Below are 26,313 nucleotides of genomic sequence, written 5' to 3'. Positions count from 1 at the left end.
CTCGTGGTAAGTCTCTCACCTGTGTTGTCCTGCCAAGGAAATGGAATCTTAGCACTCTTCTGCTTTCCTGTGTGGCTGACCACTTGGCAGGACAGAAGAACCAGCCAGCTTCCCAAGCAGTTGCAAACACTGTGGGGTTAGTTAGCATTTGGTGGACAGTTCTCCACTTTTTCTCTCTTGTCCTCCTAACTCAGACTTTCTCAACTAGGGTTTCATGAAACCCTGGGGTTTCTTGATGGCCCCAGAAGGGTTTCCTGAATTGGAGGGAGTTGATTTTTTAAAAATTGTTAAATATTTATCGGGTGATATGACCAGATACGGTCATGTCAGTCCACTCACCCCTCCCAAAAATGGTCAGTGATGGGCATGGAGGGGGAGGGGCCTCAGGTGGGCGTGTCCACAGCTCTGCTTCCCCGCCATATTCTGCACAATGGCGCCACTTCTGGGGACTCTCGAAGCCTGTAGAATGCTTCAGGGGTTTCTCGAGGGGAAAAAAGTCGAGCAAGGCTTCCCCCTTCAACCGGCTTGTCTGTCTGTCCCCCACCCCTGAACACCTCCTCCTCCTTACACTTCCCTAACAGCTGGGGGGAGGGGGAGGATGTCCACAGATTTCTTTCGCCCCCACCCCAATCTGTTATATTCCTGAATGCAATGGCCTTTGCCCCTAGTCAACCATAATAACATCCAACGTCTCCATTGTCCAAACCCCTGAACAGGTTGAAGTATACAGAAAAGAAAGTTGCACATTCTTCTTTTTTCTTCTTCTTCTCCTTTTCAAGGCAAAGAAGCTTAAATCTTTCTTTTGATCCACTCCAGTTCAAGCCCTCCCTTCAGCAGAGATGCCTCCCAAGGTCCGGATCGGCAGCCTCTGATTCTTGCACCCCTTTTCTAATGTGCAGATTCTTCCCCTGGCGCATCATTTGCAGCAGGAGTGGCCACTGGCCATCCCCAGGGCGGCTGCCCGCTCGCCTACCTGCAGCTTGGACCACTGAATCCTGCCCACGCAGCGGGCGGCATTGCGCCAGGCGTGCTTTGCCCCGTAGATCAGCTCCGTGTCTCGCAGCTGGTACGTGTCGGTGGCTTCGATCTCCTTGGTTACTTCCTCCAGCCTCTCCATGTGGGCCTTGGAGCCGAACCTGCCGGGATGGAGAGAAGAGCCAGCTGCTGTCATCACCGTGGTCATGCTGGGAAAGAGCGTATCATACAAGCATGGGATCTCATTTTTTAAATTGCGTCAACACATGCGCGGACACAAGGCAAAGGATGCTCACAGAACCGTCATTATATGTGCGCATTAGAAAGCACGCATCCTCAGCAACCTAGCACATTTGCCCGGGGAGTTCTCGTTCGATTGAGCCGAATTGGCGGAAGCCTGGGTGTTTTTCTGGCCCAGAGCTCTGGCAGAGGCAGAGGCCAAGCCAGTTTGGTGTAGTGGTTAGGAGTGCGGACTTCTAATCTGGCAAGCCAGGTTTGATTCCTTGCTCCTCCTCCACATGCATCCAGCTGGGTGACCTTGGGCATTGATAAAGCTGTTGTGACCGAGCAGTGATATCAGGGCTCTCTCAGCCTCACCCACCCCACAGGGTGTCTGTTGTGGGGAGAGGAAAGGGAAGGCGACTGGAAGCCACTTTGAGCCTCCTTCAGGTAGGGAAAAGCGGCATATAAGAACCAGCTCTTCTTCTTCTTCTTCCCATGTAAGACTTGCCTCTTGATAGAGGAATAGTATTGATCGATGAATTCTTTCGCTAGCGGGAGCAGCTGCTCCTGGGTCCGGACTTCCTCCGGCCTTCGGACGTGCTGGGAAGGCATCATGATAGAACCCATGCAGACCTGTTCGCTGCAGGGCGTCACCTGAAAGGCATAAGACAAAAGATTACGCAGCCAGCTTGCAGAAAAGGGCTCTAACCATCAGCATACACAGGCAGTTGCCAAGACCTGGTTGACGGTCCATCGCCAACCAAAGGAATGCCTCTGTAAGCCAAACTCCCCAACCTCTAGCCCAGTGAACTGCGACGTGAAGAGCCTTGGTCCTTGCATTCTGTTCATGCCAAGCTACTGTTACTGTAACTGGATGACTCGCTGGATTCAGGGGATCCAGAAAGGGATTGTTTTTAAGCAACTGCAAACTTGTGATTTTAGCCATCTCATTCTCGAGGGTGCTCCTACCCCAGACACGAGGGGGGATCAGACAGAATTCAACTCGAGACCCAATGAAAGGACTAGAACTGCAAAAGATATATAACCTCAGCCTATGTTAGGTATGTAGTAAACGTGGGGCTACAAGGACTCATGCAAATGAAGGGTTGTAATTCCCCCTGGACGACGCTAACTCGGGTAACTGCATCCACATCAACAACACGGAACACGCAATGATTCGCTCTTGAAGACAATAAACATTTGGACCATAACCCAGTGGATCGGTCAGATGGAAATTGTGCCACGGTGTGAGCAGTGGCGTATCTGACAGCAGGGGGCTCTGGAAGGCCCAGTAGACGTCGTCGGTTCACTGGCCCCCAACCAAAGGCCTGGCGAAAGAGCTGTTTTGCAGGCCCTGTGGAACCACAAACTACAGCAACGGAACAACAGCTCAGTTTATTCGTTGTTTAAGCGAACGTTCTCTGGACTGCATGCAGACTTCTGAACATCAAACACGGCAACCAGAGAAAGATGCCTGGCCACCGAGGCCTGAGGGCGCTAGGAGGGTCGGGAGGGTCAGGAAAGTGACCGGAGGGAGCTGTTCATTTCACCAGCTGGGCGACACTTCCCGCCATGGCTGGATTCGATCCAGCCTCACTGCAGCCCACGCAGTCCCCCCCCCCGGCGTTGCCATAGCTGCGTGCAGTGCCCAAGACCAGGGGTAGTCAAACTGCGGCCCTCCAGATGTCCATGGACTACAATTCCCAGAAGCGAATGCTGGCAGGGGCTTCTGGGAATTGTGGTCCATGGACATCTGGAGGGCCGCAGTTTGACTACCCCTGCCCAAGACGCTTCTCCAAAGCAACCGTTCCCGTGTCGTCACAATCCGGGAAAGGCTGGCCCCGATGGGCCGTCTCACTTACCATGGTGCTCTTGAGATGCAAGGTATCGTTCAGCACAGAGCCTGTTTCCCAGTTCCGGACTTTAGCAAACCGCGGGCATTTGGAGGGGCTTCCGTTCATCAGGCTCTTGGTTGGCGACTGCCGGCCCGACGGTGGTGGCTGTGTGGGGTGGGAAAGAAGCAGCAAAAGACATTAGGCTGTGGCATTCTAGTGGCTTAGGATACAGAGAAACAGGGAGGGTGGTATAAATTCAGCCCCATGCAGTGTTGTGATCATTTCCTTTCTAGACTGCTCAAAGGAGCTGGGCCACATGTGGGCAATACCTGGAGAAAGAGGGGAGTCGGGAATGGGTTGCTAACACCACGGAGAAGCAAGGGCCACCAAAACTCTACCAGTTGAGTATCTGACTGTCAAGTAACCAGTTAAGATATGGGAATTTCTAGGAACTGCTACCGCCGACCGATGGCAAGGCCAGTTCAGGAGATGCCTTTGCAGTTTTTCACCTTTCCTGCTTCCGTCCCCAAATCCCCACTTCAATTTCACTTGTCTCGTCTGGAAATCGAACCGGTGGTTCCTCCACTCACCCCCATTTCCTTGTGCCCAGTTTTTATTGTGAAAATATATGCATTTTTACCATGGATTGATGGATCGGCAATGAGCGATAGGCTACGGTGCATATATAAACAATGCACATTGAGCATCTGAATACTGAATAAAATGAGGGACCAAGCCCTATGAAGATAGGTTGAGGGACTGGGGAATGTTCAGCCTGGAGAAAAGGAGGTTGAGAAGGGACATGATAGCCCTCTTTAAGTATTTGAAAGGTTGTCATTTGGAGGAGGGCAGGATGCTGTTTCTGCTGGCTGCAGAGGAGAGGACACGCAGTAATGGGTTTAAACTTCAAGTACAACGATATAGGCTAGATATCAGGAAAAAATATTTCACAGTCAGAGTAGTTCAGCAGTGGAATAGGCTGCCTAAGGAGTCTCACTGGCAGTCTTCAAGCAAAGGTTGGATACACACTTTTCTTGGATGCTTTAGGATGCTTAGGGCTGATCCTGCGTTGAACAGGGGGTTGGACTAGATGGCCTGTATGGCCCCTTCCAACTCTATGATTCTATGATTCTATGATTCTATGAGTTGTACCCCTGTACGGCCTCGGCCCACACATAAAACAAGCCGCTGAACACTGAAGAAGATGAAGAAGAGTTGGTTCTTATATGCCGCTTTTCCCTACCCGAAGGAGGCTCAAAGCGGCTTACAGTCGCCTTCCCATTCCTCTCCCCACAACAGACACCCTGTGGGGTGGGTGCAAAGGGGAAACCAGCGAGAAACACATGAAAAGTTACGAAACGGAGAATCTTTGCTCCTCTGCAGCCCAACCTAGGGTTGATTCCCTTCCGCAGCCTCAGAAGCCGGGCTCCCTTTTAAGGAGTCCGCTGTCTTGGGGAATCCAGGTTATGCGGAAGGGAGAGATTAATGCAACCGCCGGAGGTTCACATGCATTATGCAAAAAAGGCTTTTACGAAGGAGAGCGTTGACGGCTTATTACTAGTGTGAAGATTAGTGAACCCTCGGCAATTATTACATATGTATGGGAGAACGCCAGCCGACTGTGCATTTGGTCTCGCCTGGTTTGCTCATTAAAGCCCCCCGAGGAAAAGCAGAATGAGGCCAGGAGGTAGCAGATTCATGGCTCAGTGGGGCGGGGGAAGGTTTTTAAGGGAAATCCCTCTCACCTTGCAAGATACGCTTTACCAGCCCCTACCCCCCACAGACACACACACACACAAACATCCTAAACATTCTCTCTTTTGCCCCATGAATACAGGAGTGGTTTAAGGATTCCGGGGGGGTGGGGGGTGGCTAGCAGAGTACAAAGGTGGCAGGGGCAGCCAGACTGGGGGCAGAAGGCCCCCCCATAGTGGAAAGGGGTGTCATTTTGAGTGTCCTTAAAGAGGGGGAAAGGGGGGAGGAGAGGGGCTATGGCCCTGATCCACGGGGGAAGGCACTGTTGTTGCTGTTGTTGTTATTATTAATATATAATTTCATACCCACCTTCCCCCGAAGGCTCGAAGGATATGGGGGAGGGCCTAGAAGTTCCTGCATTGTGCAGGGGGGTGGACTAGATGGAGGTCCCTTCCAACTCTATGATTCTAAGTGCACGTGATACATACACGACATGGATAAACCGGCCCTGCGTGCATAATAATCTGAATGCAGATCTCCCTGATTCATTCGGTCTGGTCCTTAGGGGAAGAAAGCAATTGTCCAGGCCCTGTTAAAAGAAACTGCTGCCTCTTGGCCACCTCAAGGCCCTGCATTGGGCAGAAATGCCAAATAGAAATGTTTTACATGAATAAAAAGTTGTTTTTCCAACTGTATTAAGTGTTGCAGTATGCCTACATGGCACGGAATTCCGGGGTCATAACAGAATATCGCAAGCAGCCTGCTTCCAACATTGAGTCTGAAGAACAATATCGGGGTACCTCAGTTATCCCTAATTTCTTACAGGAGCCAGACATTTCAACTGCTATAGAAGAAGAGTTTAAAGGGGGTGGGGGTTGTACCCTGCTTTTTGCGACCCGAAAGAGTCTCAAAATGGCTTAGAATCATCTTCCCTTCCTCTCCCCAAAACAGACACCCCTTGAGGTAGGTGAAGAAGAGTTGGTTCTTATATGCCACTTTTAAAGTGGCTTCCAATTGCTTTCCCTTTCCTCTTCTCGCAACAGACACCCTGTGAGGGAGGTGAGGCTGAGAGAGCCCTGATATTACTGAAGAAGAAGAGTTGGTTCTTATATGCCACTCTTCTCTTCCTGAAGGAATCTCAAAACAGCTTACAAACATGTTCCCTTTCCTCTCCCCACAACAGGCACCCTGTGAGGTGGGTGAGGCTGAGAGAGCCCTGAGATTCCTGCTTGGTCAGAACAGCTTTATCAGTGCTGTGGCAAGCCCAAGGTCATCCAGCTGGTTGCATGTGGGGGAGCGGGGAATCAAACCCGGCTCGCCATATTAGAAGTCCGCGCTCCTTACTACTCTCTGGTGGGGCTGAGAGAGCTCTAAGAAAACTGTTACTGACCCAAGGCCACGCAGCTGGCTGGATGTGAAGGAATGGGGAATCCAACATATTCGCCCAAGTCCTTTAAATTAAGCTTCCACTTTGTTCCCAAGGGCAGTTCTAAACGACCATCTCCCTTACAAGAGTCCAAATTCCCGGGAAGCAAAGTGCCGAAAAGACTCCCTATGCCATAAACCTATCTTCCAGTTGAGCTCACTGGCGTAAGTTCTCCTTTAAAAAGCCAATTTGCTTAAGCTTCCGAATTTAGTTGTCACAACAAATTGCAGTTAGATCAAAGGCTCCCTAGATCAAGCAAGCCCTAGGACCTCAGAGTTCCGCACATCACAAGCAGACTGCAGTTTCTTTGTGACACTGAGCACGCAATTTTCTGGGTTTGAGAGTCAAAGTTCCCTTCGCCAGATACAAATATTTGTCCATTTTTGTTGGCCATCAAGGAAATACTGGCCTCAGTTCCTTTTTACCCCCAGTTTTAAAGGTAAGTGCCTAATATGGAAAAACAGAATTTCCTCTGCTATTTTCTCTCAGTTTACTCCCATCCCCAATGGTTATATTTTAATGTGAACTCTAATCCGGAGAACTGGGTTTGATTCCCCATTCCTCCACATGCAGCCAGCTGGGTGACTTTGGGCTAGTCACAGTTCTCTTAGAGCTCTTCTCACAGAGAGCAGTTCTTTCATAGCTCTCAGCCCTACCTACCTCCCAGGGTGTTTGTTGTCCGGAGAGAAAGGGAAAGGTGTTGGTAAGCCATTTTGGGGCTCCTGCTGGTCATGAAAACTGAGGGATAAAAACCCAGCTCTTCTCTCTTATTTTTCTACATTTGCACTGGATAAAGAAGCCAAAAGATGTTAATAACCTCTGTACTTTATAATCAGGGAGGGTGGGAGGACACCCTATTCTTTGAGGATGACTTAAGTAGAAGCAGAAGAAGAAGAAGAGTTGGTTCTTATATGCCACTTTTCCCTACCCGAAGGAGGCTCAAAGCGGCTTACAGTTGCCTTCCCATTCCTCTCCCCACAACAGACACCCTGTGGGGTGGGTGAGGCTGAGAGAGCCCTGATATCGCTGCCCGAACAGTTTTATCAGCGCCGTGGCGAGCCCAAGGTCACCCAGCTAGCTGCATGTGGGGGAGCGCAGAATCGAACCTGGCATGCCAGATGGAATAGCACATTCCATCCTGATCAGTTTAAAACAAAAATCTTTTTCAAACGCAGCTGCTAGAATTCCTTTTTTCAAGGGAGCTAAAGAGCAACTCATTAACTCTCCTCTCTAGTCGCTTCCGTGTCGAAGCATCCTAAAAAGTAACAGGCCATCTGACCTCATTCAGGTTATGTGGGAGACCTGTGATGGCATCCCCTTATGTGTTTGCTGGCTTTCCTTTTTTTCAGGGGTGTCACGATCAGAGCATCGCATTAGGATCCAGGAGAACTTGGGCTTGTCACAGCCCTGATAAAGCTGTTCTGACCAAGCAGTGATATCAGGGCTCTCTCAGCCTCACCCACCTCACAGGGTGTCTGTTGTGGGGAGAGGAAAGGGAAGGCGAATGTAAGCCACTTTGAGACTCCTTTGAGTAGAGAAAACTGGCATATAAGAACCAACCCCCCCCTCCTCCTCCTCCTCCTCCCTCCTCCCTCCTTCCTCCTCCCTCCTCCCTCCTCCCTCCTTCCTCCTCCTCCTCCTCCTCCTCCTTCTTCTTCATTTATCTGGCTGAAATCTGTTGCAAACTGCTGCTTTTATTGTTGGGTATTCACAGTTGTATTGCTTGCACTTGCTTTTTATTAAAGCTACCTTCATTTTTTTTTGTTTTACAGGTTTCTCTTTTGTTATTTTGTGTTTTCTGCTTTGGAAGTTTACCTGGGATGTCATCTGATGGGAGGGCAGAGTGGAAGCACATTATGAGAACAAATCAAGAAATGCCGAACGTCCCGTAAAAGGGGGGGGGGCACCTTCAGGCTTCTGCTGTGATCAAACTCCCGGGGTTTATTGTTAGAGGAAACAAAGGACCTCGTTTGAAGATTGATGTTTTCTGCATGAGCTTTCCCTCAAGGGTAGAGAACAGATTTCCCTTCCACATTGTTCCAGCCTCTGTGCAGGGTCTCTCGTCTTTATATAGCACCGTTTGGCAGAGAAACCGACTGCGTAACATTTCCCCTGTAGCTGCTGGGGTGGGGGAGAGAACAGGGAAACCTTGGGCTCCGAAAGTGCCTGCCCATTGGCCAGGGTTCAAACAGGCCTCTTTTTTCTTTCTTTTTTTAAAGAAAGAGAGAGAGTCGCTTGAATTCAGAAAGAACAGGTAGGAAGGAAGTTAAGTTAGTTAAGTCAGAAAGGGGTCCTCCTTCAGCGGCACAGTTCTTGGTTAGTAACGCTGATTTCACTCTCTGACATCTCCCCTTAAATGATCCCAGCTGTTAAGGCTGGGGGGAAAGCCCGGCTTTGTTTGAGTCCTGGGAGAGCTGCTGGCAGCCAGAGTAGACAATGCTAAAGCTAGGCTAGCTTTGGCCACCTCATGAGAAGGAAAGACTCCCTGGAGAAGAGCCTAATGCTGGGAGCGATTGAGGACAAAAGAAGAAGGGGACGACAGAGAATGAGGTGGCTGGATGGAGTCACGGAAGCAGTGGGTGCAAATTTAAATGGACTCCGGGGAATGGTAGAGGACAGGAAGGCCTGGAGGATTGGGGTCGCGATGGGTCGGACACGACTTTGCACCTAACAACAACAACAACAACAACAAAAGCTAGGCCAGGGCTGCAACCCTTTCAAACAGTTCCTTATGTTGTGGTGACCCCAGCCATAAAATTATGCCAGTGTTCTTTCACATAAATTAAACCAAAGCTGACCAATGGTGTGAAGATCCATTGTTCATGATTGCATATAAATTGTTTTTTTTTTTCAGGGGTTTCTCAGTTCAGTTCTGCCTCTTGTCCCACCAGGCCCATCTTGCTTTTTTCCGCTGCTCCAGACAGATGAATGCTCTGTCACGATCTACCCCGCAAGGCTGTTGTGTGGATGGCCCCACCCCGCCAAGCTGCTTGCCCTGCCACGACCCCTGTGAAAGGGTCATTTGATCCCCAAAGTAAAAACCACTGAGCTAGATGGACCAGTCATTTGACTTCTTGGAAGGCGGCTGCATAACCGTATCAATAAAGCACCCTCTTCCCCCAGCCTCTCCAATCAATTTTCTCTCCTAAGCTTTGTTACAGTCTGAGAAACTGGATCTCTTTTCCCCATGCTCTTCATCTATGTACAATATTTCGAAGAAGATGAACAGTTGGGTGTTATGCCTGGCTTTTCATTCCCCGGAGGAGTCTCAGAGCAGCTTCCAATCGCCTTCCCTTCCTCTCCCCACCACAGACACCCTGTGAGGTAGGTGGGGCTGAGGACTGCTCTGAAAGAACAGCTCTAACAGGACTGTGACCTGCCCAAGGTCACCCAGCTGGCTGCAGGTGGAAGAGTGGGGAATCAAACCCGGCTCTCCAGATCCGAGAGAGTTCTCTCAGCCTCCCCTCCCTCCCAGGGTGTCTGTTGTGGGGAGAGGAAGGGAAGGCGATTGGAAGCCACTTTGAGACTCCTTCGGGGAGTGAAACGTGAGGTATAAAAAACAACTCTTCTTCTTCGGCCCCGATAAAGTTACAGCTTCCAGCGTGGAGTTCTGCAGGACTCAAATAACAGCAACAAAATGATGGTTTGGAAACCCCAACATGACGATGAGCCTAAAGTTCAGGATCTCTACACCAAACACCACTTCTAGTTTTTTAAAAACTATTTGTGGCAGTGGAACCAGGGGGGGGGGGAAAGGACAAAATAACTTACACCCTTTCAAAATGTTGCTGAGGCCAGCTCTCACCAGAGGGGACGCTGTTGTACTTTGCAGTTGGTGGCCACATAGGTGCAAAGGTAGCTTACCCGTCCTTGTTCACACTTGCCATAAGGAATGCTTTTTGGCAAGGAAAACCAGCACCGGCCAGCAAAACGGTGGGAAGGAGAGACTTTTCATACTGTTTACATAACACATGAGGAGGAAGCCACACCAGCCAAGCTGCTGGTTGCCTCAGGAAACAGCTGAGGTTATTTCGGCAAGAGAAAGGCGTAACCCTATTGAAGACTGACATGGGGGGGGGTTCTACCTGGGGCAAGGAGGGAAAAGGAATGCAGAAAGGTTACTTCTGAGGAGCTCGGTCTCCCAAGTTGTCAGAACAGGATTCAAGAACGTTGTTGTTCGACTTCTCGGTCCCTAATGCTCTCTGGGTGTCCGAGAACACTGACCAAGAGAGTGGATTGATCCGTTTGGGCATTTTGCAGCTTCCGGAAGTTCTAGGATAAACTTTTTAACAGAACGTGGCTGTAGAACAGGAGAGATATTAGAGTAATCCATCTGAGGCAGGGGCTTCTGCAAGACAGCCAGCTAGGTGCAGTGTTAGAAGTGGAGGCTTCTAATCTGGCGAGCCGGGTTTGAGTCCCTGCTCCTCCACCTGCAGCCAGCTGGGTGACCTTGGACTAGTCACAGTCCTGTTAGAGCTGTTCTCACTGAGTAGTTCTGTCAGAGCTCTCACAGTCCCACCTCCCTCACAGGGTGTCCGTTGTGGGGAGAGGGAGGGAAAGCTATTGTAAGCCACTTTGAGACTCCTTTGGGTAGTGAAAAGCAGGGTATAAAAATCAACTCTTCTTCTCAGTCGTGGAACCAAAACAATGGAGTCCCCTCCCCAAAGGTACTTATTTGTCCTCTTACATTGCGGTCTGTCCCAGCAGGTGAAAACCATATTTCCTTCCTTCTTGATGTTCTCTCAATGACTCCTCCTTCCTGTCTTGTGTTTTAATTTGCTGCCTTCTGTTTTATATATGTATTTTAATTTTAATTCTCTCTTTAATTACTTTTATCAGGCTGTTTTTGTTTGGGGGACGGGCCCATGGTGCAGGGGCATGCAAAAGGTCCCAGCTTCAAGCCCCGGCATCACCAGGCAAAAAGGACAGTTATTGTTGTGAAAGACCTCTCTTGCTGCCAGTGTGAGTAGAGAACACTGACCTTGATCAGGCAGTTTCAAGTGTCCAAGTGTTAGAAGAAGAGGAAGGGTTGGTTTCTATACCCCGCTTTTTACTACCTGAACTGGCTTGCAATTGCCTTCCCTTCCTCTCCCCAGAACAGACACCCGGTGGGGTAGGCGGGGCTGAGAGTGCTCTGAAAGAACTGTTCTGTGAGAACAGTTCTAACAGGACTGGGACTAGCCCAAAGTCACCCAGTGGAAGAACGGGGAATCAAACCTGGCTCTCCAGATTAGAAGCCGCCGCTCTGAACCACTATGACAAGCCAGCTCTTTGTGGCCTTGAGTGGGTAGAAAGGCAAGTCATGAACGTTGTAAATAAGTAATCTCTTTAAATATAAATTAAATGGCTGGATCTGGAGCTGTCTGGCTGAGCAAGTCAAATTTAACTGGGGGGGGGGGCGATTTAGCCTAGATTTTAACTGGGATGATGTTTCCAAATAAGAGGAGTTCCTTTCTGACCTCCTTCCCCAATTGCAAACATCTTCTCTCATCCCAAGCTTCGCTTTCCCTCCACTCTTCTAAGGGCACGTTCTGGAACGGTTGCATGAAAAATTCAGGCTGGAACGGTGACGTAGCCACGCGCCTTTACGCCCTGCACCCAGAGGAAGCAAGACCTAGGGAGGCCTGCCAGTTCCTCTCCTCGAGGGGGTGCCCTGCTTCTCGCAGAAGTCCCCTCGACAAAGAAACAGGAACTCTCCCTGCGGGGTGGGAAATCGCAAACCAACATCCAGGGCAGCCTGCATCTCACGGTAAGTGAGTGAGGCCACGCCAGGGGAGGAGGCAGAACAAAACGAAGCCCTATTCCTTTCCCAGCAGCCCAGCTGCGCTCCCTGGAATAGAAATAAGCACATTTGGAATTCTGGATGGGGCATAGGCACAGAGCCGACGTCAAAATCTCCGGGCGTGAGGACATGCCTAACTCTAAGAGCAACGCTTCAACATTCAGGTAGAAGCTCGGTTTAAAACCCACACATTCTTGCCTGCGCACAGCAGTTCTCCCGTGAAGCTCCTTGCATTGTAGAGGCTGCTGGAGCAACTTCAATAAAATCTGCATGGTCAATCAGATCTCCAGTGGCCAATCAGAAGCCCTGCTGGGCAAAAGACTTACTTGACTCCACCCACTTTACAGAGACACTTGGTAGGCACCAGGAAGGGTGTCCACGGGCGCCCTTTTGGGGAATCCTGAGCTATGGAAAGCAATACCCTGATTCAACTTGCTCTGTCGCTAAACAGAGTTTGGGCTCTCCTTGCTCAAATCCAGACACCCACCTGGTCCTTTTCTGAAGAGGCGTTGCTCACAATGGCTGATGCGTCTGTTTTCCCCCAGGGGTCGGCGACCACTGGGTCCTTCTCCATCCCAGCGGGCAATGACTTCACAGACTTCTGGTCTTCTTCCCTGAGGCTGGAAGAGGAGGGGGAGAAGGTTAATCAGCAGGGGGTGCATTCTGGCCTCTCTGCAATCCAGGGACATCGTTGGTTCCCAAAGCCTTGGCAACGAGATTGCCCAAATCCTGTGCTCGCCCCACCTCCCCCCTTTAAGCAGGAAAGCATCCCAGGATCTACAGATCAGCCTTCCGTACCCTACGATCATGCTTAAACGAGATGCTTCCAGAAGCACAACCGTGCGCACGCCTGTGCGCTAGACGGCACCACATCTGTGGGAACTTTTTGACCAGAGAGACTTTCCAAATAGCTCCGGGCTATTCTGTTGTCAGCTCCGGAGCACAATCATGCTTTCCAACTGGTGCGCCAAGCGTCGTTCTCTCACATGCCAATGCCCCAGTGGGAAGCGCGCCAGAAACCAGAGCATTTCTCCCTATCGTGCCAGGACCTCCCCAGCTCCTTTTAACATCCCCTCCCAATCACAACTGGCCGGAGCCATGATGAACCGGAGTCCAAAGCCAACCTGGGAAACGCAGCTCAAAGAGGCGGGCCTGCCAAGGCTCCTAGTTCGCCATGACCTTCAGGTAAGCCAGTCCCAAGCTTTCTATGCATCCCGTCTCCTCACAAAAAGCCCAACACGTTCAGGAGAAGTCCGGGGCTGGAGGCGGAGGGACGTCAGACCAGCAGCACGGTAATGAATCACCCGAGCGCCAGCGGGAGTTAAAACAATGGTCATTTCATAACATAAACAAGCCCCAATCCTTTAAAAAAATGCCAGGAAATGGAAGTCCTTAATACTGTTGTGATTTAGGGAAGGGGGTGGAGCAGCAGCCGTCACAGTTTGGAGCTCAATGCATTCTAAGGAGGAGGAGGAGGAGGAGGAGAAAGTTTTTGGTATCCCACTACGATGCTCCTTTGGGCAGTAAAAAGTGGAATCCAAAAAACTATCATTCTCATCCACCTCCTGGTGTACAAATGCCTTTCCCTTCAATCTCCCCACAACAGGCAGCCTGTGAAGTGGACGGGGCTAAGAGAGCTCTTGTAGAACTGCTCTGTGAGAACAGTTCAAAGAGAACTGTGACCAGCCCAAGGTCTCTCAGCTGGCTGAATGTGGTGCAGTGGGGAATCCAACCCGGGTCTCCAGATCGGAGAGACAGTTTGGTGTAGAGGTTAGATCTGGCAAGCCGGGTTTGATTTGGCACACCTTCACATGCAGCCAACTGGGTGACCTTGGGCTCGGCACAGTCTGGATATAGCTGTTCTGACCGAGCAGTGATATTAGGCTTCTTTCAGCCTCACCTCCCTCACAGGGTGTCTGTTTGGGGAGATGAAAGCGAAGATGAATGTAAGCCTCTTTGAGACTCCTTCAGGTAGAGAAAAGCGGCATAGAAGAACCAACTCTTTGTTGTCATCATCTCCTTCTTCTTAACCGCTGTACCACTCTGGCTCTCAAAGCTCTGAAGGTTCCTGGCTCCAGGACTGGGTGGATGAGAGGTGCTCTCCTAATTGATGCCGGGTGAGCTGCCCGCTCATTCTACGAGGCATAATCTGAAGAGCCCCTTGAAATCAGAGCAGGCTAGTCTGGCACCATGTCTTCTGGAGTGGCAAGACACATGCACCCATAGCAAAGGCCTGTGGTCAAAGAGCACAGAGGTTTTGTGTAGCCAGCTTGGCTACCAGCCTTTTCCCCCCATTGATCTGACAAATCTGCTTTTAAGGCCCACAGGGCCATTGCTCCAGGGGCTGGTGGAACAGGATGGGGTTTGGGAACATGCCTTGTCTCCACAGTGGCTCCAACAGGGACCCCTCCAAGACCACGTCAGGTCAGCAAGAGAGATAGGAATACATCTCTCTCTCTCTCTCTCTCAGGCATGCTAGATTGCAAGGGAGTCTGGGATACTCTCTGTTTCTAGCAAGAAGGATGAGAATGGAGACAACGGGACAAAGGGTAGTGGTTACAGGTGATCTAACAATTACTGGCAAAGAAAATAAGAGCTACACCCACTTCATTTTAAATTGCACACAGAAGGCAAAGTATAGCAATTAAGCCGAATGAGTCCCTAATGAGATGTGGCAGAGGCAGGTCCCTGTGGTTGAACACAGGTCCACTGCACAGCTGTTAAGAGGGGGGGGAGAGATTGGGGTCGCCAACCTCCAGCTGGGAGTCTTCCCAGAATCTCAAGGGAGGTTGGTAGACTAGAAAGCCAGCTTGGGGTAAAGGTTAAGAGCCGGTTTGGTTCCCCACTCCTCCCCCACATACAGCCAGCTGGGTGACCTTGGGCCAGTCACAGTCCTGTTAGATCTGTTCTCACAAAGCTCTCTTGGCCCCACCTACCTCACCAGGAATCCGTTGAGGGGCGAAGAAGGGAAGGAAGACACTTTGAGACTCTTTGGGTAGTGATTATACGGTAGCTTCAGAGGGTCTATTCGATGACATCGCATCCCACTTAGCTCCCTTCTCCCAAAACGTTGCCCTTTCATCCATTCAAGATCTCCAGGGATTTCCCGAACCAGAGTTGACAACCCTGGAGAAGGCTTAAAGTGGCTGCATAGTGTCTGAAGGTGAGGAGGACCAAACCCCTCTCCCTTGTTTGCCCCTTGCGACCCCTCCTCAAGCTCTGAGCCTAGAGCTCACCAACTCACCAAGAGCCAGTCCAAGAGTGCGTGAGGGAACTTTGCTGGTAATGAAAGCATTAAGCAGGATTTACCCCCCTCCCACCAGCCCCTCTGTTGCTTTAAATGACATTCTCCCCCACACCCTTTTCCTGCTTTGCAGCTGATAAAACAGACCACGTGATGAGACAGTCTTTCTCAATCAGGAATGGGTGGGAGTTAATTAATTTGATATATATCCTTTACATTTGTTGAACATTTAGCACAGGGGTGGGGCACACTGTGGCCCTCCAGATGTCCATGGACTACAATTCCCATGAACCCCTGTCGCATTGACATCTGGAGGGACACAGTTTGCCCACCCCTGATTTAGCATATGATATGACCACATCTGGTCATGTTGACCTGCCTCACCTCCCCAAATGGCCAATGAGGAGCCTGGAGGGGGTGGGAAGGGGAGGGGCTCCGAGTGGGCGTGTCTGCTTCCCAACCTTATTCTGCAGCAGGGGTAGTCAACCTGTGGTCCTCCAGATGTCCATGGACTACAATTCCCATGAGCCCCTGCCAGCATGGACATCTGGAGGACCACAGGTTGACTACCCCTGTTCTGCAGGATCAACTCCTGGGGGGTTTCTTGAAGCCTGAAGAATGTTTCGGGGTTATCTCAACAGTAAGAAAGTTGAGAAAAGCTACATTAGTACATGGGCTGCATGAACTAACTCTTTGCATCTAGTTAGGCCCAACGCAGTTGTTTCTCAAGGCTAAGGTGGCCTGTTTTTTAAAGCATCCCTGAGTTTGACAATTCATTTGTCAGAAGTCATTCAAGGATGCCCATTTTGGAGGACACACCATTGCCTTTCATCATAGTCAAAAATCTGGCTGTACAAAGACCCACTTTCCAAAGAAGCTTAATTGAGGTTGTTTTTAATGCTTAGCAGTTGCTCCATTTCTGCAGAGGCTTTTCTTGAGAAAACATTTGCATTGTGGGCTAACTGGCTTTTTCCTGCACAGGGAGTGATATTTGTTTTCTGAGAACCTGCAGTCCGCCCCTGTCCGTTCCCTTTCTTGCTAATATGCTTATTTGCAGCGGACAAATGGATTTTTCAGTTCCGTTCATTGACATCTCGCCCACCCCCATTACAATATTAACACTACAAATCAACAAAACCTACCCCCTTTCTGTAATGGCATATGATTGCATTGCGATTCTTTGAATGTAGAAGAAGAAGAAGAGTTGGTTCTTATATGCTGCTTTTCTCTACCAGAAGGAGTCTTAAAGTGGCTTACATTCACCTTCCCTTTCCACTCCCCACAACAGACACCCTGTGATGGAGGTGAGGCTGAGAGAGCCCTGATATCATTGCTCGGTCAGATCAGTGCCGTGGTGAGCCCAAGTTCATCCAGCTGGCTGCACGTGGAGGAGAAGCAGGGAATCAAACCTGGCTCCTAACCACTACACCAAGCCAGCTCTCTAGAGTTTGAACTGTTTTAGAGTTTGAACTTTTGTGCTCCTGAGCATGGCTCTGCGCATCTCCTCCCAACTGGTGCCTATTGTGGGGAGAGGAAGGGGAGGCAATGGTAAGCCGCTTAGAGACTCCTTTGGGTGGTGAAACGTGGGGTACAGAAAACCAGCTCTTCTCTCTCTCTCTTCTTTTCAAGGCAAGAGAAGTCCAAGGCAACAGAAGCCTCTACGTCATGACCCTGACAGTTCTTGGCGGGGCTCCCATATGAATATCTGCCAAAGCCAACCCTACTTAGCTTCTGCAATCCCATAAGACCGGGCTAGCCTGGGCTATCCAGGTCAGGGCAAGTGCCATTACTAGCTAGCTGAAAATGGTACCCAGCAAGCTACGCTTTGGAATTCTTGCTTGAAAACACACCTGTCCCACAGGCTGACCTTGTTTCCCTGCCCACCCATGACGCAAGCTTCCTCTCCCCCAGGAATGGCCCTGAGATCGTACCCAAGAGAGTAAAACCCCCAAAAAGGATGCCATGAGAAAGGCAGCCACCCTCTTGCCCCCTTGTGGTCCAGACCGCTGTTCTCCGCATTTGACTAGAAACCCGGGATGAATCCGGATGTCTTCAAAAACAGAATCCTCCTAGTTCTAACTTTCGTCACAATCGCCAGGCCCTGGTTTGTTCTGCCGGCAGTGAACGGCTTTCGCCTTGCAGAATTTACCCCCGTCAGTTTTCAGGAATAAATCAAGCGTCCTTTCTCAGCAGGAGGTTGCCACTGTTTCATGATATCAATATAATATTTTAAAAGGGGGAAAGAAAAACCAACAGGCAAGCAATCACCGGTCTCATGGAAACGGCTTTGAGCACAAAAGGCCGTGTTTCGACCCCATCTCTCATTGTCTGCTTTCAAGACCAAGGAAGCAACCGGCCCGAACAGCTTCTTCGATTGCGTAAAGATTTCTCATTGCCGAGCCACTGAACTTTTGTACAAAAGCCACTTTCGAGGGGGTTAATCATTTGGATTTTGATCCAAAGAGGTTGAGAGGCTGAGCTCCCCGCTTCAAATTTCCCAGGGTGTCAGACCCTAGCAAGCTGCAACCCTCACTGACTCTGAGAAAGCAATAAAGGGGGAGACCCATCCACAAACCCCCAGAAAGAAGAAAAAGCTGAAGATATCCAAGTCAAATGAAGCAGTGTTCTGCCAAGTCAAAACGAGTCCCTCAGCACAGGGGTAGTCAACCTGTGGTCCTCCAGATGTCCATGGACTACAATTTCCATGAGCCTCTGCCAGCGTTTGCTGGCAGGGGCTCATAGGAATTGTAGTCCATGGATATCTGGAGGACCACAGGTTGCCTACCCCTGCCTCAGCAGATTACTCGTTTTTGAAATCTTCGTTTTCAGGGATCATGAGCAAATATGCAAAAGTGACCCTAAATCTCTTACGTAACTCATTTATAAATTAAAAAAAAATTCTCCATAACTCCATGCCTCAATTTTACACATTGAAGATTCTATTTCAAGGCAATATTTTCTCGTTTAAAAATTATACACAATATAAGAGTCCTAGTTTCTGTAATCCGGTAATTCCATTCCATTCCATTCCAACATCAATTTTTAAGTATAAAGCTTATCTAAAAGTATCAATTCCACTCAAAGGTTTTCACACTTAATCAGACATGGGGATCCAGGGGTCTCAGTGTACAATCATCCCGACAGTATTACAGCCTCGCCCTTAGTTAAATGTTGCCAGTCTTGACATTGCATTGTTCACTTAAAGAAGAGGGAATTGGGAATGTTCAGCCTGGAGAAAAGGAGGTTGAGAGGGGACATGATAGCCCTCTTTAAGTATTTGAAAGGTTGTCACTTGGAGGAGGGCAGGATGCTGTTCCCGTTGGCTGCAGAGGAGAGGACACGCAGCAATGGGTTTAAACTACAAGTACAACGATATAGGCTAGATATCAGGAAAAAAATTTTCACAGTCAGAGTAGTTCAGCAGTGGAATAGGCTGCCTAAGGAGGTGGTGAGCTCCCCCTCACTGGCAGTCTTCAAGCAAAGGTTGGATACTCATTTTTCTTGGATGCTTTAGGATGCTTTGGGCTGATCCTGCATAGAGCAGGGGGTTGGACTAGATGGCCTGCATGGCCCCTTCCAACTCTATGATTCTATGATTCTAAGACACGTCTTGTTATAGATTTTGACTAACTATGGAACTATTTACAAGAGACAAATCCAAACTACTTTTAAGAGCGGCTAGACTCAAAGTTTCCAAAAGATATATCAGTTGTGCTTCACTGCATAATGTCTGTTTTTCCCATTCCGCTATTGATCAGATTTCAAGTCCGCAAAACTTAAAGTGCTCCAGCGAATGTCCTTTTTTCCATATAGTTCTGGGTCAATGGAGCGTCCCATATTGGATTTTTAATCCTTGATATGTGCTCCAGGATACGAACTTTAAGAGAACAGGTGAAAATACCTATGTCAAGTAACTTACATGAACACATTATGCAATAAAAGATGTTTGAATGGCTGCAGTTTATAAAACTTTTAATGGCTAACGTGAAATCTTGGAATCAATATTTATTCATTAGTAAATGGGAAATTACGATGCATCTCCATGCAGCGTGCCTCAGCGAATACTTAACAATGAACTGTATCCCTAGAGGGTTGAGGATTCAAAAGTTTCCCACGCTATGCATGGACAATGACACGTTTAAGGAGAAATGGGCAGCCATCCTCACAAAATGCTCCACTGATTGAATGCTTCTGATTATTGATCAGTCAGCTACTGAAATTAAGAATATGGAAGAGGAGATTGGCAAAAGTAAGGAATCATTAAAGACGCAGACGACATGGGAAGTTTATGATTAAAAGATTCTGGACTTTGACAATGAATTTTACAGGTAGCCCAGGCCTGATGAATGTCCAGGCTGGCCTGATCATGGAAACTAAGCAGAGTCAGCCATGGCTGGCACTTGGAAGAAAGATCACCCGCTAAGTCCAGGGCCACTGCACAGAGACAGGCAACAGCAAACCAGCCCTCTTCTTCTCTCACCTTGAAAACTCTGCTGGGTCGCCGGAAACTGCCTGCAACTTGGCAGCATTTTCCATCACTACCTTGCAAGGGTGTTGCAAGAATATTAAAAAATATATGCAACAACAACAACAAAAAAGATGAACATTCTAAATGCTAAGCACCGTGTAATAGAAACCAGTTTTTACTTATTTCTGGTTTTCTGGTTTTCAATATATAGGTTTGGGATTTCTGATTGTTGTTAGCCCCCCCCCCCCCCAAAAAAAAAACTCTTACAAGAGAGAGACTCCCTTGAAGTCCAATAAATAAATAAAGTACTGAGACTCTTTCATGCTTGATTACAAGCCTGTGAAATTCCTGTAGAGCTGCAAAGTTCCTATAGAGCTGTAACACACCCAGCTCTTCACTTTGGATAGCCTGCCTTTAAATGAGGACAGTAAATACTCAGAGACAGATCTATTTGTTAACTTTTTAGTTGTTTTAATTGTATTTTATGAATGTTGTAAACCTCCCTGAGACGACAGCTTCGATGGGGCAGTCTACACAGCTAAATAAATAAATAAAGCTCCTAATTTACTAACAAACTGAGAGACAGCCAATCCCAGGTCGATTCTATCCCTGCCGTCTCCGCTGAATGCGATTTCCATTTTGATTTTGGGCAATTTAAATTTTCCCTCTGCAACAAGCATGCTTGATCCGGAGTGAACCTACCTTTTCCCCGTGATATCCTGGAGTGGATATAACCCTCAATATTTGAAAAATCGGCATGAGAAAGCATGCACCTCTCAGCTTGTTCTGAACTAACTAACCCACATTATTTTTAGGCTAACAGACGTGGATAAACCTTTCTGCCATGTTTAGTTCCTTTAAAAGCCATTTTTGGGGCCGTGAGTTCTCAGAAGTTAAAAATGTGTATTGTCCAAAGAAGTAATTTCAGTGGTCGGTCATGGAATTGGCTACCCGTTTATTTCACCGGGTGATCTCCAACGCCTTACGTGAAGAGCACAACGAGAACACTTTAACATCCCCTATTGGGGGGCAGGATAATGCAAGTGCGTGGCATTGACTTTCAAGTGCCTTGTAAAACCTTCCGTTCCAATCCAGAGAAAGGTTAGAGCAAAATCTCTCGCTTCTGTACAGAAGAGGGAAGTGTTCCTTTCCAGCTCTGCTTTCATGTTGCTGTGAAAAGGCCTCGATCAGATAAAAGAGAATGAAGCGCCCCACCCAGACTTAACAGCCTGGCCAAGCACAACACACCCCGAACTTGTGATAATTGCACAATAGAGGGATCCCTGCTGCGGCGGTAGCTGCATGAGAAAATAGGAGTCTGAAACACAGACTGGGAGAAGCAGAGCAAGGGTTGAGACTGTTCACATGCAGCAGGGGACCACCTGAGCTCTGCTGGGCATGAAGCAGGAAGAGTCCTTCCAAGCTTTGACACCAGGCTCAGCCCGCAACCCGATTCTGCACAATTGCGTCCCTTCTGGGGTTACCCAACGAAGGTAAAAAAGTGGAGAAAGGCTGCACTAAGAGATGGATATTAAGAGCCCTTTCAAACATTGCCCATTCTGCACACATAGGATAAGGCACTTTCATTGTGCTTTGGCAGCAGGATTTTCCTGTGCGGAACAGGAAAATCTACTTCTAAAGTGCATTGAAAGTGCATTATTTATTATGTGCAGAATAGGCCCAGATTTTCCCAATCAGGTTTCGTAAAGCCCTGGGGCTTCTTGACGGCCCTGAATGGGTGGGAGATAATTAATTTTTAATATCTTTTTTAACCTTGTTAAACATTTATTGAGTGATAGGGCCATACGTTGTCATGCTGACCCCCCCCCCCCGCAACAGCTAACAATGGGATTGGAAGGGGTGGGAAAGGGAGGGACCCCTGGTAGGCATTCGGTACAATCGCGACACTTCTGGGTGTTTCTTGAAGCCTGGAGAATGTTTCAGGGATTTCTCAACTGTCAAATAGTTGAGACAGGCTGATCTACACAGGATGCGATGGTCTCACAACTGAATAATCACAGCACACCTGATCTATACTGTTTGAGTCCAGCAGCACCCTGTAGACCGGTGGTCCCCAACCACCAGGCCGTGGCTCCTTCTCCCCGCCCCCCCCCCCCGCAGTAAGAAACTTCCCAGGCCGCATGCGCGGCCCGGTCACACATGTGCATTGCGCATGCCCGGCCGCGCATGCACAGCATGCGCGGCCGGGCAATCGCCCTCCCTGCTGCCACCAGTCCGCAACCTGTAAAAGGTTGCAGACCACTGCTATAGACCATTACAGTTTTGTTCAAGGTCTTAGCTTTCACGTGCATGCACATGTCTTCCGATACACGATCAGGGTTGTATAGAAAGGGACCCAGATTTTTTTTTTTTAACCGAATCCAATCTGAATACAATACTTGTCCCTTGGCAGCGGTAGGGGAGGGTGGCTTTCGGTTTATGCTAGTTGAGTATTGTGGGGGAATGTATTCTGTTCATATTAGATTTGGGCCGTTGATCTCCTAGGTATCTATTATCTGCTGGATGCCTCTGGCAGGTTTTTCTTTTTAATTATATGCTGCAATTTAATATTATTGCAAGCTATTTATGTATTTATCATATGGCAGAGCTACACGTAGGAGGCATATAATACAAAATATGTAGCCAAGTAGGTACAACGGTTATGCAGGCAGATTGGGCAATCACCCCAAATACTAATATTTGATCCATTCAATCACAGCTGGGAAGAGTACAAAGAGCTCCGCCACATCTCCCTGGAAAGCACAACGCTTGCATTCCTGCGACAGATGAAAAACAGTTCAGCGGGCTGCGCCACAATCGCATTTGAGACCTAATATTTTGTTCCATTTAACACAATGAATTGCAGAACTGCCTGAGCCTGTTCGTATTCTACTAGCCATCTTCTACACTTTACATAGCAAATTCTGCGGGTCTCTAAAAACTATTTGGGGGCTTTTATGATAATGTGGGATAGAAACTTTATAAAATAAAGTAGCTCGGGAAATGAATGTGAGTGTGTGCATATGCACACACATAGTGCAATCAGGAACAAGCTTAGATGCATCTTGGGACACTTAATTTTTTTTGGGGGGGAGACTGGGGTTGAGCTGAAATGAGGAGTTACATCTCTGTTTTGATGATAGGAGTGCGGATTTCTAATCTGGCGAGCCAAGTTTGATTCCCTGCTCCTCCACATGCAGCCAGCCATGTGACCTTGGGCTTGTCACAGCACTGATAAAGCTGTTCTGATCGAGCAGTGATATCAGGGCTCTCTCAGCCTCACCTCCCTCACAGGGTGTCTGTTGTGGCGAGAGGAAAGGGAAGGTGAATGTAAGCCACTTTGAGACTCCTTTGGGTAGAGAAAAGTGGCATATAAGAAACAACTCTTCTTCTTCTTCTTCTTCTTCTTCTTCTTTGATCAGAGCAAAGACAGGGAAGCACTGCCTTCCCCTCTGCCCTCAAGCCCGATTTGGCTTCATGGCGTTGTCACACGGCCAAATCTGATTGACTAGGTGGCGCTGTAGACTCAGGTTGGCTACACAGCTCTCTGATCAAGTTCATCATGAAGCCAGAGAGAAGAACTCTCTTACAAAAACCAAAAGAACCTTCCAAGGAAGACGAAAAACAGTAATAAACCAAAGCATTCTAATAAAAGGGTTGGGGGGAGAAAAGGGGTCTTTTGCAAAACTTTTTTTTTAACCTCCAAAATGTCTGCATGTGACAATTCAGTGAAGCCCCAGTCAAAAGCCAAAGCAAAAGTTGCACAGTGCGATCCGAATTACACTCTTCTCACCCTTTCTGGTTCCAGGGTCATGTCTGCACACAATAGATAATGCACTTTCAATGCACTTTAGAAGTAGATTTTCCTGTTCTGCACAGGAAAATCCAGCTGCCAAAGCACATTGAAAGTGCATTATCCTATGTGTGCGGAATGGGCCCAGTATTCTTAGAAGGGCTTAACACAATTTAAGATTGCAGTACTAGGTTTTTAAATACAAGGCAGTAAATGAGCATTGCTCTGACTTTTTAAAAACTGAATCCGTGGCTTTTTTAAGCCCTCCGTGGCCTGTTCCAAGCCCCGCGCTGAAGGCTAGATAGGCTAGATATCAGGAAAAAATTTTTTTTCACAGTCAGAGTAGTTCAGCAGTGGAATAAGCTGCCTAAGGAGGTGGTGAGCTCCCCCTCACTGGCAGTCTTCAAGCAAAGGTTGGATACACACTTTTCTTGGATGCTTTAGGATGCTTTGGGCTGATCCTGCGTTGAGCAGGGGGTTGGACTAGATGGCTTGTATGGCCCTTTCCAACTCTAGGATTCTGTGATTCTATGACTTGGATAGTTCAGACTAATAGCTGGATGGGAGACCATCAAGGAATTCCAGGGGATGTACACAGGAGTGATTATACTGGCCCCGCCTATCCAAGTCTATTTCCCCGGAAAACATGACAATCTGCAAATACAAAGTTGCTAGTGATCTCTGACCCCACAGAAATCCAACTGGCCTGAATCAACTGAAGGATGCCCCGCCCGTCCTCCTCTCCCCCCCCCTCGAGCTCACGGCTTCAGCGTGGGGCTCGGAACCTCCTTTCCCCCCCCCGAGCTCACGGCTTCAGCGTGGGGCTCGGAACAGGCCCTCCATGCCCTGCTCCAAGCCCCGTGCTGAAGCCTCACCCAGCTTGCACCCTCCCTGCCAAGTCTGGGACGGGCCAAGGGGCCAATCGGGAGCCGCGCCCCTTGGCCCTGGAGTGATGCTCGGAGTGGCCAATTGGGAGCCACGAAGCGGCTCCCGATTGGCCCCTTCGAGTTTTTATCATGGACTCGCCCTGCCCCTTTCTTCACCCACAACGCCCTTGCTGTTTTATTTTTACCGCTCCTGCAGGAGCGATTTACAGATATCCACCGCCTTGCGATTGCCTACAAAACGCACTCTGCTGATTGGCTGCTTGCAAAAGTCTAGTGCAGGGGTAGTCAAACTGCGGCCCTCCAGATGTCCATGAACTACAATTCCCAGGAGCCTCTGCCAGCGTTCGCTGGCAGGGGCTCCTGGGAATTGTAGTCCATGGACATCTGGAGGGCCGCAGTTTGACTACCCCTGGTCTAGCGAGTCATAATCGACGAACAAGGAGATATGTGAGCTCTTTTGTGTGAACTGAAATCCACTGAAAGCTATGAGTCCTTCCATTCATAGCTCTCTGGGCAAAAGAAGAATTCTGAACAAATCTAAAATTATAGAAATATTGTGTATTGTGCTCTAGGCTTGCCTCTCAGACTGCCACCTCCTCACACCAGCAGATCCTCAAGCCCTAGTAAAAAGATCCCATTTTCCCCTCCCAGAGCTTGGGCCCCCACCCTTGGCTAGATCTCATCATAAGCCTTTAACAATGCAATCCTAAAGAAAAGTCACTACTGCCTTAAGCCTGCAGCCAAGGGCTCTGGATATGCATTCCAAAAGTGTTTTCGGAGAAAGAAGTAGATCTAAACTGAACGTACAAGCAAACAGGATTACTACCAGCCCCCGGTAGACAATCATAATTAAAGGATGGCAGAAACCTTGAAAGAGGGACTTAAAAGGTGAACTCAGCCCCGTCTGGGAGGGATCAAAGGAAAACCAAGGGACCGCTGCCCAGGCATAATTAAGAAAGGCAAGCTTGAAACGTACCAAGCAGAAAGGACAAGCTACCTACGCAAGAACATGAGGCCGTTGTGTGGAAAGATAAAGGGATCATGAGGCCAGCAGGACAGAAGTTGCATTTGGGGGAAGCCCAAAACGTCTTCAGTTATACCACAAAGGAACTAATAAGCATGCACTCGGCTGCTGTTCAAGAGCCCAGGAAGTACACCCAAGCACAGCTCGTGAAGTCCTAGCTGAACATCCCTGTCCCTTCTGTTAATTCTGCCCCGGAGGCATTATTCACATATACCGTGACTCCTTTTTACGCTTCCTGGCCACTTCAGGCAAGTGCGCTCCTATGCGATGAGCACTGCCAAGGAGGTACCATGGTTAGAGTGTTAGATGAGGGGCTCTCCTGCCTGGATCCCCCCCCTTCAGGTCTGGCCCTCTTAGTACTTAGGTTTACCTCCCCCCGCCGCCCGATTTCCACATGCATTTTTGTGCCTTGGGTTTTTGCTTTCATTTTTGGGAGTGCTGTTTCTCGATTTTCCCCCTCCTGGTTCTTCTGAAAACACTTTTACCTCAATGTTTTCCTGTAAGCCAGTTTTCAGTCAATGTTTCTGTTGGGTGCAGCATTTCGGTCAGGTTTTTTTTTTTTTTTGTCCCCTCTCCTGGCTCCCACCCATCTCCCTCCAGGTGGGACCTGAAGATCTCCCAATATGACAGCTGATTTCCTGACAACTGTGATCAGTCCCACTGGAGAAAATGGCTACTTTGGGGGGCTGGACTCTATGATGTTATACCCCATCGAGGTCCTTCTTTTCCACAAACTCCATCCTTTTATGATGAAGATTATTATATTCCTTGATCGCCCCCTTCCCATATGGACTCAGGGCGGTTCATAGTACTGAAATCACATATAAAATCCATCCCAAATTCAACCCCAAAACTCTTCAGGTATCTCCCAGCCCAGAACTGAAAAATACTCCCCCTCTTCTCTCCCCTTCCCGCCCTGAATATTAGTGGTTTCAGGTTTCAGTCATTAAAAATATATATCA

At 48.7% G+C, this 26,313-nt stretch overlaps 1 protein-coding gene across 5 annotated transcripts in view; it reads right to left on the bottom strand.

Moving 5' to 3' along the window:
* The window catches only part of NOS1 (nitric oxide synthase 1), a 178,283-nt gene that overhangs the window by 40,353 nt on the left and 111,617 nt on the right, over positions 1–26,313 (bottom strand). For 4 of the 5 annotated variants that reach the window (XM_077307381.1, XM_077307379.1, XM_077307378.1 and 1 more), the window contains exons 3-6: positions 12,423–12,555; positions 3,060–3,197; positions 1,706–1,851; positions 974–1,136 (exon numbers count right to left, since the gene is read on the bottom strand). In XM_077307381.1, the coding sequence (XP_077163496.1) occupies positions 974–1,136; positions 1,706–1,851; positions 3,060–3,197; positions 12,423–12,555 (580 nt within the window). Of the gene's footprint in view, positions 1–973; positions 1,137–1,705; positions 1,852–3,059; positions 3,198–12,422; positions 12,556–13,059; positions 13,196–26,313 lie in introns of those variants that run through there. The other variant, XM_077307382.1, reaches the window with a different exon arrangement.

The sequence above is a fragment of the Paroedura picta genome, chromosome 13 (assembly GCF_049243985.1).
Source record: "Paroedura picta isolate Pp20150507F chromosome 13, Ppicta_v3.0, whole genome shotgun sequence".
NCBI classification, from domain to species: domain Eukaryota; kingdom Metazoa; phylum Chordata; class Lepidosauria; order Squamata; family Gekkonidae; genus Paroedura; species Paroedura picta.
The sequence above is the reverse complement of the archived record's forward strand: the minus strand, read 5'-3'. Positions and strand labels throughout refer to the sequence as shown.